The sequence below is a fragment of the Mus caroli genome, chromosome 5 (genome assembly GCF_900094665.2).
Source record: "Mus caroli chromosome 5, CAROLI_EIJ_v1.1, whole genome shotgun sequence".
NCBI lineage: Eukaryota > Metazoa > Chordata > Mammalia > Rodentia > Muridae > Mus > Mus caroli.
In genome coordinates, this window is record NC_034574.1 from 5,538,563 (window position 1) to 5,550,286 (window position 11,724).

General features: G+C 38.9%; 1 protein-coding gene across 1 annotated transcript in view; it reads right to left on the reverse strand.

Annotated features, from left to right (window-relative positions):
* Nucleotides 1–1,090: 1,090 nt before the first annotated feature.
* Crot (carnitine O-octanoyltransferase) overlaps nucleotides 1,091–11,724 on the reverse strand; it is a 29,448-nt gene continuing 18,814 nt past the window's right edge. The window contains exons 8-18 of the mRNA XM_021163000.2: nucleotides 10,651–10,744; nucleotides 9,910–10,035; nucleotides 8,481–8,582; nucleotides 6,622–6,705; nucleotides 6,434–6,541; nucleotides 6,074–6,204; nucleotides 5,147–5,270; nucleotides 4,256–4,334; nucleotides 4,078–4,171; nucleotides 3,855–3,974; nucleotides 1,091–2,086 (exon numbers count right to left, since the gene is read on the reverse strand). Coding sequence (XP_021018659.1) covers nucleotides 1,966–2,086; nucleotides 3,855–3,974; nucleotides 4,078–4,171; nucleotides 4,256–4,334; nucleotides 5,147–5,270; nucleotides 6,074–6,204; nucleotides 6,434–6,541; nucleotides 6,622–6,705; nucleotides 8,481–8,582; nucleotides 9,910–10,035; nucleotides 10,651–10,744 — 1,183 coding nt within the window. The 3' untranslated portion in view covers nucleotides 1,091–1,965. The remainder of the gene's footprint in view (nucleotides 2,087–3,854; nucleotides 3,975–4,077; nucleotides 4,172–4,255; nucleotides 4,335–5,146; nucleotides 5,271–6,073; nucleotides 6,205–6,433; nucleotides 6,542–6,621; nucleotides 6,706–8,480; nucleotides 8,583–9,909; nucleotides 10,036–10,650; nucleotides 10,745–11,724) is intronic.

Here is an 11,724-nt window from a genome sequence, read left to right on the forward strand (position 1 = left end):
CTGGTCTACAGAGTGAGTTCCAGGACAGCCAGGGCTACACAGAGAAACCCTGTCTCGAAAAACAAAAAAAACAAAAAAAAAAAAAAAAAAAAAAATCAGAGAAGCAGTGGAAACTGCATTCCATTTACCTTATCAGTTATATTCCCGAGTGAGGTTCAGCAGCAGCAGCAGCAACAACAGCAACAACAGAAGCAACAATGAGAGCTGAGGTATTCTTGGCTCCTTTTGTGGTAGTGACTATCCAAAAAAAGGACCCTGGCTAGAGCTGAGGAAAACTACTTTGGAGCAAGCTCTGGAGGCACATATCTTTAATCTCAGTACTTAGAAGATAGTGGTAAGTAGATCTCCATTAGTTCAAGGTCAGCCTAGTCTACATAAGTGAGTTCCTAGACAGTTAGGACTATATAGACACCCCCCACCCCGATCTCAAAAAAAGACCCCCACACACACATACCCAATACCAAAACAAAAGAAAAAATACCAACCTTGGGAACGCCCTCCTTTCTAGAGCTACGAAAACCTGTCAGAGCAACAGCTGGAACTCCTGACTTGTTCAGTTCTCTCTTAGTAGGCACCTGTGGGCAGGACACAGGCTGGGAGCAGTGGCCCTTCTGTGCCCTGTAATAGGTAGGCACCCTGAGGGAAGTGGGAACATCTGTCTAAGTGCTAACATCAGCCAGTTCTACATACTGCCGATCCTGTTCTTGCACTCAGACGACAAACACCCCATCTCCCAGTTTATACATTCTGCTGTGCCAAGTTGGAGTCACAGGTAGCGAACACAAGCAAATAATATCTGTAATTTCAGAGAGGAATGGGCAGGAGATTCTGACCTTTAGGCCAGTCTAAAACACTTCATTTCCAAAGATGGCTTTTATCTGCAACACCCTAGGTACACACTATAAGATGTGAGATCCCCTTCCAATTTCTCTCTTAATAACTGGAAAGTTCTCAGTCACTTCAAAAACTGCGCTACACACACTTGTCTTTTCCAAGTGTTCCATGCTTACCCTCCACACAGAATTGAACCTAGACCCTCTGAAGTAAAAGCCAGTGCTCTTCATCTGAGCCATCTCTTCAGCCCAGACACTACGTTTTAAGTAGTTTATTACACAATATTGATCTGATATCAGAAAATGTGAAGAAAGCAGACAATCATTTTTTTCAACCATAAGATGAGAAATTATAAGGATTCTGGATGATTTATTCTTTGAGAATATAAACCACTTTGAATAGCAATGGGAGAACGTCTTTAAGCCACCATTTTGAATAACACTGGGAAATAATTGTCAAGTTCTGATAATCATACTCAACATTTAACCCATTAAAAGCTGCTGGCTCTAACAATTGGGATTAAATGGAAATGCTTTAATTTTATATTCACAAAATGAATTACAACATATCATAATGAGTTTTGCTAATATTCTTTTCTGTGGTAGTGTAAAAATTTCTAATACAACTTGATCCTTTTGTCTGCTCAAAGGAGCTATTTAAGATCACTATTGTACAATAGTGGTTTTCCCATGAACTCTCACAGGCTGTACTCCTGTGCTGGGTGTGGAAGGCACTGATGTCAGAGAAATTAGCTTCTAACTGTGTGCTTTATCCCTCTGGCAATTAGAAAGTATTAAAGTGCTTGAGAAATAGACTCTATAATCATGTTCACAGAGGACTTGCAACCTACACATGTGCCAACAAAAATATTTTAACATCAGAGTAGGATTTGTAATGTTAAGATATATAGATTTGCTTTGTTGAGGCTTAAACATTGCATAGTTCTATTCACTATATCTGACTTTGCACTGCGGTTGCAACACAGGAGGCTTTAAGGTAGAATGACTCTAGAGAGCATCACTCTCCTAACCCCTAAATTAACAGGCTTCCTTTAAGTCAACATTCCTTCCATGTCACATCACCATCCTACTCTTCATACCGAGTTTCTATGATCTGTGTCTGTCTGAGTCTCTAAAGATGAGCGGTGTTCATCAGCTGTATCATATCGTGGAAAGCATGAAAAATCATCTGAACAAGCTTTTCAGCATCAGTCTCCGGACATGACCTCCAGGATGAACATGCCACCACAAACCTGAGAAATACACAACACATGAACGATTATGTCATAGTTCCAAGTTGTGATGCTGGACACTCTACCTGTCTCCTCAAACATAAAATGTGAGTTCTTGATGATATTAGGTCTATGCAACTTGACACAAGAAGACAGAGCCACAGATAACACACTTACACAAGGCTATGGAATCTCTACCTCAATGGATTAGACAATGCCTGAGGACAATCGTCCGTAAGCAACCTTTGGAGCAGAAGTTTATGTCTAGACACAAACAACCAAACATCAAATGATCAACCAACCACCAACCACTAATCAAGCACCAACCAACCAACTAACCAACCACCAACCAACCAACCAACCAATCACCAACTAACCAACCACCAACCAACCAACCACCAATCAACCATCAACTAACCAACCAATCACCAACTAACCAACCAACTAACCACCAACCAACCATCAACCAAATACCAATCAACCACCAACTAACCAAAGAAACAAACAAAAGCCCACAAGAAATTTCTTCCTAAAAGTTGATACTAGAATGATCATACTACAGTATGATCTTATGTCATTCTTTGTAAGGCAATTTGACCTGTTTATCAGTTGACAAGCATTTTAAATAGGACAGATAAGACTAAGAAAAGCTATTTCTACATGAGCTAAAGTGGTCTCTTACGACAGTCTTCCCTTCCACCATCTCCTAATTGTACAATTCCAGATCTGGAAAGTAAAATAAGTGATTCCCAGGGAGCTCAAGTAAATAGGAGAAAGCCTGGCTTTTGCCCGATTCCCAACAGAACATGTGGTTCCTACTTGGGACTAGCCTCGCAAAGTCTTACGGAATGTTATGGATAAATATCAAAGCCAAATATGCAGGGCAAAGATTCTGGCCAGCTATGCAACCTTCACATCACTGGAAATGATGGCAAAGCACATCTTCAACGTGGGCTTTAGCTCAAGCAAAATGAAATAAAAGCACACTCTGCCCCTCTGTCCTCGTATCTAATGATGAAGCTTTTACGGGTGCAATGTTAGAGAATGAACCTGAGCCTCCTTCATGCTAAGAAGCTAAGCTACAGTTCAGTTACACTCTCAGACAGAGGAGCTGGCCTTGGGTGCTTTTAGCATATACTGAAAAACCTATAGGAATCCCGAACTTGTTCCTTATTTTTATCTAATAATTCAAGAGCAATGAGTTATTTTCCAACTATAATGTGAATAAAATTCTCAAATATTTAGCAATATCAAAAATATTTCTAAATTATCTGCATTTAAGAATTTAGTTTTTCAAAAAAAATCACTGGAAACAAAAGTAGTAATTATCACTCAGTTTTCTGCATCCCACATGAAGTGCCCCAAGCCCAACTTCAGTCTGCAGGTAGACCCACAAGTATGGAGAGCTACATACATTTCCAATTTTAACTTGCCAAAAGTACTTGTATGGTCAACTGTGTTTTTTAAATGTACAGGTTTCACAGATGATGTGACTGTAACACAGGGAAACATCCTTAAATATCATTCTGCATAAAAGCCCCAGACAGTGATTTTACAAAGATCTCAAAAGCAGAGGAGAGAACTATCAATACATGTTAATTACTTGGGTGGCAAAGTAGCTAGTCCTGTAGACAATGGCAGGTAACATGTTAATTACTTGGGTGGCAAAGTAGCTAGTCCTGTAGACAATGGCAGGTAACATGAGTAAAGTCCTAGTGTGGAGAAAACGAAAACCAGGGACAAGTTACAATTCTTACTGAGTCTGAAGAACAAAGGGCAGGAGGCTTACCTGTCATCTCTGATGTGGTAGAAAAATCCATATCCATTGTGTACCATGGGAACCACGACGCCCTGAACTCGTAAGTAACCAACCAAACTTGTTGAGAGCACAAAATTTCCACCTCCTCCACTGTGTAGCACAAAGAAAAGATGTCCATTAGGCTGCAGATGCCATGTTCTGACATCCAGAGAGAACTCTGGGATGCACACGATGGACCACTACCCCAAGTTACCTTCTGGAGAAAAGTGGGTCCTCAAATAGTTCTGGAACAGGGAGACCTTCCTCTTTTGCTATGAGCAAAAGACCTAAAAGGTGACGGTCAAATCCTGCAATGAAATCCCAAGCCTGACATCAGAAAAAAGAGTTTCCAGAAAAGATTTTTTAAACAAGAACAATTCAAGTTTAAGTACCTTTTCCGTGTGAACAATCTTTCATCATCTTATTATGCTTGGCAAAAGCTTCTAGCATCTTTTGCTGACGCTCAAGGAGCTGTGCCACAAAAAAAAAAAAAAAAAAAAAAAAAAACAGTTAATTTTCAAAACAAATCTATTAATCAACTCAATACCAAACTGTATGAAACCCAAGCAGCGAGAGAAGACTCAGCTATTGTTGGAACGGGGTAAAGGGGAGGAGGAGGAGAAGAGCCCTCGGTAGAACTGTGACGCTTGCTTCTCTCTTCTCTTAGTCCTATTGCCCTCCCTTCCCCATCAGCCTTGAATTTCTTTTTTTTTATTGTCTTCTTCCCTAAAATTCGAAAGAGCAGAGCTGACAACTGCTTTGCGATACCTGTAATATTAATAAACAAACAGTGGAATTTAAAAATGAAAACCTAACTACAAAAATAATCCCTGTATAAACTTATATAATCATGTCTTTCCAAACTAAAACAGGCAAGATTTCACAATAATAGTGAAGAATCATACTGTTGTCTAAATACTTAAAAATATTCAAAACTAAACATATACACCAGCTCTGGTCCTAGTGACTTCCAACAAGAACTAGACATTCAACTACATGATGAATGCATCCTTTTAAAACTCTTTGGAAAATTCTACTTTGTATTGTCACTGGTCTAAAGGTAAATGAACATTGCTGAAAATCTCAGAACTGAAGACATCTGCCTTAGAAAATGATACCAATAGGTTTTTCAGATCTGAGGCCTAATCCTCCTGGGCACATACATCAGTGGCAAATTAATATTTTTCAAACTTTAAGGAAAATGCCTTAAAATAATCCAGGAAATAGAAGCAAAACCACCATTGAGAGGCCAACTCTGTCGGTCTTTTCTGTCCAATACTCACACTAGCAGAGGGATCCTGCATGGACTGGCACCACCTGACGGCCTCCTCTGTGCAAGATCGCACAGTCTCTGTTCGGCCATGGTAAAAGTATCTTGTCATAGCTGTCTCATAGCAGCAACCAGGGCTAAATAGTTTTAAGGGTATCAGAAGATTATTTTCTAATTCATTTCTAATTTTCTAATATATTACAAATATAGTCAAATACTAAAACAATTTTCCAATCACAGACCAAGACTACAAGTCAGTCTAAAAGCGAGACTTTCAACAAAGGCTGTTTTCAAAACCAAAGAGTAAGAAAACAGTCTGATAGCATCGACTATTTTTTTCTCCCTTTATTTTGTTTTCTTTTGAGACATGGTTTCTCGGTACAATATCCCTGGCCGTCTTGGAACTTGCTCCGTACACCAGGCTGGCCTGGAACTCACTGAGCTCTGCCTGCCTCTGTCTCTCGAGTGCTTGGATTAACGATGTGTCCTGCCACCACCCAGCTAACACAGGTTCTTTACTATAGCTCAGCGGCTTTCACTGTTTCTCGGGTTGGCAGATGATGGGACACTGACTCTCTAATCATGTAAGCCAATTTCCTCAATAAACTTCATCCCTTAAATACCCTCCCTCAACTGCATGGGCATACACAAAACAGGTTGATTCTATGAAGAATCCTAACATAGACTCTTTCCTTACACCATATATAAAAATGAATTTAAACAGGAGTGCACAGTGGTTTCACATGGTAAAGCACTCTTAGAGCATAGATCCTTCAAAGGATCGTGACAGAGAATCAACAGAAAAACATACACAACTGTCACAGACTGGGCTCTACTAAACTGGTGGGACACCAAAGGAAGAGCAGGTGAGAAAATGCACTATGCAGTTAGGAAGCAATGGCCATGTGAAGTTAAGACATGAAGCAGGAAAATGGTTTACCGTCCATGAAGTCTGTAGTAGGCAAGCTGAAGAGCGAGCTGAATAAAGGTATCAGGGTGAAGGGCTTCCTCCTTGGTGAGCTTTTTGCCAAAAGATGTGAAGGTAGACGCTGCTATCTGCAGGTCAGACGCCTAACAGAAAACCAAGCAGAAGCAGTGAGATATCACAGAAAAGCAAACTCAACGCTCAAAGGGAATCAAATTATTATTTGCATTAATCATCACACATAAAGAATTAAAGGTACTAAGGTTATAATTTTAAGATATCTTATGAAGCCATGTTTGAGTAATGACCTCATTTTCATTTATGTCAGCTAACAGAAAAAAAAAATATTAATGTAAATGAAAAACTAAACCATACCGCTTTGAGGTGCTGGGCTTTGGCTTGGGACACATCATTCAGTATTTTCTCATCCACAGTGAAGACCAGCTCCTCTGGCAATGGGATGTCCCGGACTTTTTCTGAACCCTGAAAAGAGAAGGCGTTAAATATATATCTGTGGGGGGAGAAAATCTAGGAGAAAAGCTGACGGGCTTGCTCTGACATACCTTCCATCTTCCTTCTGTCTCTAAGATTCTCTCATCAACATAATGTGCAATGTTCACCATAACCATTGCATCGTAAGGAGCATGCTGAAATGAAAACACAAGAGTCTGAATAGTTTGTGTCAAACTAAAATCTGACCCAGAACTTTTCACTTTTTTACTTTTACCTGGTAAAAGGTATGCCCGCCTTCCAGTATCTGACTCCCTAATGATACAATTCTGTCCTACAGAAAAGGAGGTGCTTATTTTTTAAAAAAAAAAAAAAAAAAAAAAAAAAGAACAAGTATTCAAAACTGAAAGCACATAGTAGGGCTCTTGGAGTTTTGGCTGTAACAACAATCCAAAGAAATTACTGGGAGTTGCAACATGTACACCCCCTGTGTCTGGTGCAAATATTATGGAATTATAGTGTAGTAATCATGTGAGGACACCAGACTATAGCAATCAAGAGTGTGAACATCTCTGGCTAAGAGAAGACCACTAAGAAAGAACTAGAAAGCAGGGCTAGTGCGCACAGATCTACACACATGCCTAGATTCTGCAGACATAACTTGTAATGTTAAGCGCTGTGGGAAAGATGGGCTGTGCTACTTCCATCTCCACCTACTTCTGCAATAATAGCTACTTCCTGTTCTCTAGGTAACCACCGTAGCCCTCGTATTAAGTTGAAGGAAACTGATCTGTCCACAATGTTCCAAGGTTAGCCTAAGCCAGGCTAATGAGGGCACACTTAACTCCCAAGGACTCCATTTCACACAAGCCAATAACAACCAATGAGAACTACTTCAGGACCTCTTCTGGAGCCACTAGAACATGCTGGCTAGTCACACAGCTAGGAGAGCTACAGTGACCCTATATCTGTAAATACAATAACCACACTGGGCACTGCCCCTGAAAAGCAGCCCCAACTGCAAAAGTGAGGAAATATTTTTATAATGAGAACATTTAGACGTATCTAAGAATATGACATGCCAACGTCTTCTTAAGCTATTGCCAGATTAAATTCCATCAAATGAAACGGAATAAGTTATCATTAATAAAACCACTGTCACAAGATGAGGGAGGTAGCTCAGAGTGGATCACTTGCCTAACATGCAGAGAACCCTATGTTCACTCTCCACACCACTAAGGCATTCAGAGCCCACTGCAAGCCTGAGGTTTGCAGTCTTTGTTTTATTTCATTCCCTTGGTGAGACAGAGCAGGTCAAGTCCATGGGAAATGATACAAGAGAAACAAGGAAGCTGTCATTTTGTGAAGGGTAAAATGGCAGCAGTCTCTACACTTTTTTTCAATTTTTTTCACTGATTAAAAAAAAAAAAACAACTTTTCCTTTCCTTTTGAGATTATAATATCATAATTTCCCATTCTCTTTCCTCCTTCCAAATCCTCCTTGTTCTCTGTGAAATTTATGGCCTCTTTTATCATTAATGGTTGTTATCTGCATATATGTACATACACACGTATTTGCAAATACAACCCATTCAGTCTGTATAATGTTGCTTGTTTGTTCTCAGGGATGACTGTTTGTTATTGGGCAATCAATTGGTGTGCTCTTCCCTGGGGAGAACTATTTGATAACAATAGGTTTTAAGAAATTACTCTGCATAAAAATTACATTCAAAATCCTTTTTGCAGACATGCTTCAAACTGTTGTCTACAACAGAACTGACCGATGTTCAGCTTTCCCTGACAATTCAGGACAAAACTTTTTATTATAATAACATAAAACTAAAAAAGCTGTTTATTTACAGTGCACCATGGAATGATACAAGTCTTTGTAGTTGTACTCTTTGTATGTTCAAGTTAACGTAAGAAGTTAAGGGGGGGGGGGGGAGTTGCACCCTGGTAACAGCATACTCACATCACAGCAACAGCCAAATATTCCATTAGCAAAGGAAATCAAATTATAGGACTTGTCACCCCAGCGTACTGATGGATCTCCACCAAGAAGCATTTCAAAGACCTAGAAAACATTTTATTTTTTCCAAAATTAAGTGTTTTGACACTGATTAAGAACATGTATCATCTCACTTCTAAGGCAACCAAATTCCATGCAATGGTAGTTTTGTGAGGACTCAGCAGGTAATTCTGGGTCTGGCTTGAGCTATTTCTTAAAGCTCAAATTATGAAAATCTAACCAGAAAATAGGATGTTAATAATTACTCACTAATGTTTCCAGAGCATACATATAATTACAAGCAGAAGCCTTCTGACACGTGGGCAGTATAAGAAGCCTAGAGAGTTAAGAGTAAAACATCTTAACAACTCATATACTAACACTAACATAATGTTTTTCAACCTGTAGGTCCTCACACACTGAGTCATGAAACAACTTACAGCAGAATAAATACTATTCCTTACAAGTAATAAAACAAAGTAGAAATATCAAAGTACATGACGAGAGTAAAAGTACTCATTGTTTTATGAAACTTCAATTAAATATGTGAATGCTCATAAGCGCGCGCGCGCGTGTGTGTGTGTGTGTGTGTGTGTGTGTGTGTGTGTGTGTGTGTTTAACTGTAGTAGGCTACAATCTGTGTTTGCAAGTATAGACTATGGTTTGAATAACATTGAATTTTTCCTTAAATGGCACTTCAGCAATTTCCTCCTCTCTGAAATATAGTTAAAAACTGTTTTGTTTTGCTTTTTAACTAGAAGGTTTTAATCCTGCATTTTCTCTCCTATAATTTAATGCTAATTAATGTACTATGAAGTAACAAATTCTTCCCAAAGATGAGACTTTACTAATATGTTTCCTAGAAGGTAAAAGCACTACCCAGGGTTGGGAAATAAAAAGAATAAATAAGCCACATTTATACTTAAACTCACTTAAACATTCAATGTGTTCAATCAACCTGAATGATATAGTCAATGACTTGCAAGGGTGATGTAATCCTTAAGATAGACTCTCCACCCCAATCAATACAGCACCACCAGGGTGGGTTAGAGTCTTATATCACCTTTGGAACGAGAAGCTAACTTGCCTCAGTGTTTCATAAAAATATTCTATGCATGCAATTGATGGAAAAGTTTAGAAAACATGACATGTATGCAAATAAATAATAGCCACTCTTCTTTAAACAAGGTTCAAAATGCATCTAAACAGACTAAGCATCAAGTATTTACAGAGCACTCTTCACTATGTATGGGAGTCAATTCCCTACACAATATAGTTCATAGCTAAGAAAAATTCTAAGACCCTGATTTAAAAGAAAAAAAAATCTCATGTTTAACAAATAGAAAAACTCTTCAAGAAAACTGTCTAGGAAGATAAGAGAACAAAAAGTTACCTGAGAATATTCTTCTGGGGTTACATGTGGACTGGTATCTTCTATGGAATACACAAATAAACTGGTTTGAATTTTTTCTAATAAAGTCAAGTTCTCTGGATCAAGACCAATCAGATATTCTCTTGCCTAAAGGGAAAGGAGATGATTAAATATCACTGTTTAAATATAGCACATCTAGAAAATGTCAAGGGTTTGTTAGAGAAAGTTTATTAAGAACGACATAAGATTGTGACTAGCACTGAGATTCATGACTGGACAATGAACAGCGCGATAGACTTCTGGGTTGCTCAGTCCTGATGGGATGTCTCTGTCACCCCTCCCCTCAAGGCTCGGGACCTATGTGAACTCTCACAGAGGCTGAGGTAGCACACACAAGACCTGCACATGCTCTAGCCAGACAAAATCCCAGCACGAAGGAAGGGAAACGGCACGAAGTCACACCCCTGACTCAGCTATTCACACACGACAGCTGGGAGAGGGAAGGTCGGTTGTCTCCAACAGAAAGGACCACTCAACCGTGCTCCAGAGCAGGCTTCACCCTCAGAAGGAGCTGGCATACACAAATGTGACTCTGTGCTTTTAGTCGCTTGTTTTTAAGAAAGAAAAACCTTCAAGTTGAGCAGGTAGAAAGGGGGAGGAGAATCTGAGAGGGAAAGAATATAATATACGATTTGAAATTTCAAAGAATAAAAACAAAAGAAGAAATTAGCATATGCAAAGAAGAATAGCATGAATTATTACCTTCGCCCACCGAGTTCGCTCCTCGCTAGTTAATGCCGCTATACTGGGTCCAACAGGTTCGTTCCAGCACTTCTTGTGGATATATGTCAGTTGTCTTATAGAAGATTTAAAAAAAAGCATACTCAAAAAGAGAATGGACAAGACACACAGGAGCTACAGAAGCCTGTACACACGGCGCATGCGTGCGCACACACACACACACACACACACACATGCACTATATATAATGTGTATGTGTATATTATATGTGTAGTGATTATTCTATTTATACCAAAAATATATTGGACAATAATTTATATTTCAAAATAAGCTTACATGATATAATTTAAACTTGGAATATATGAGCATTTCCAGGGTTCAAATAAATACCTTCTCTATGGGAAAAATCTAAAAAAGTATTTTGATAGTTAATCTCATAGGTATTATGTACTTCTAATTAAAAATTGTAAACACATGTATAAAACTAGAAAACTTACTATATGCTCAATTATCTGTGCTTTACCCAGAAACAGAAGTACCATGTAACCAATTTGAAATGGTTTGATAAGTATCATTGTATTAATGCTGACAAGTATATTCTAAACACTTGACCACATGTGATGGAGCACAGCCTGTAATTCAAGCACCGTAGAAGGCAGGGCAGCACAGCAAGCCTGAATAATATAGTAAGACCTTGACTCAAAGAGAGAAAAAAGGGGGCAGGAAGCTCATGTTGTCTAAAGAGTTTATGGGATGAGGATAAAGTGTTTTATCTCTCTTTAAACATGGAGCAAGTGAGTAACAGGGACTGCACATGATGACACTTTCAGTAGTCCAAACCGACAGCTGTAGTTTTTACCCCTCTTCCTCACATAGCATGGTAAGAAGCTATAACTTAAATAGTCAGGGCTTACTCAAGAGATTATTGTAGCTTAATAAATGGTCAATAAACACCACCAGTTATATCCTTTATTTATGGTTTCATCAGTCAAAAATGATGGGTGCAGGTTCTTCTGTTTATTTGTATTTGTAACACTGATAAAGAAACAGATTTTGGCTGGGAGTAGTGGCACATGCCTTTAATCCCAGCACTCG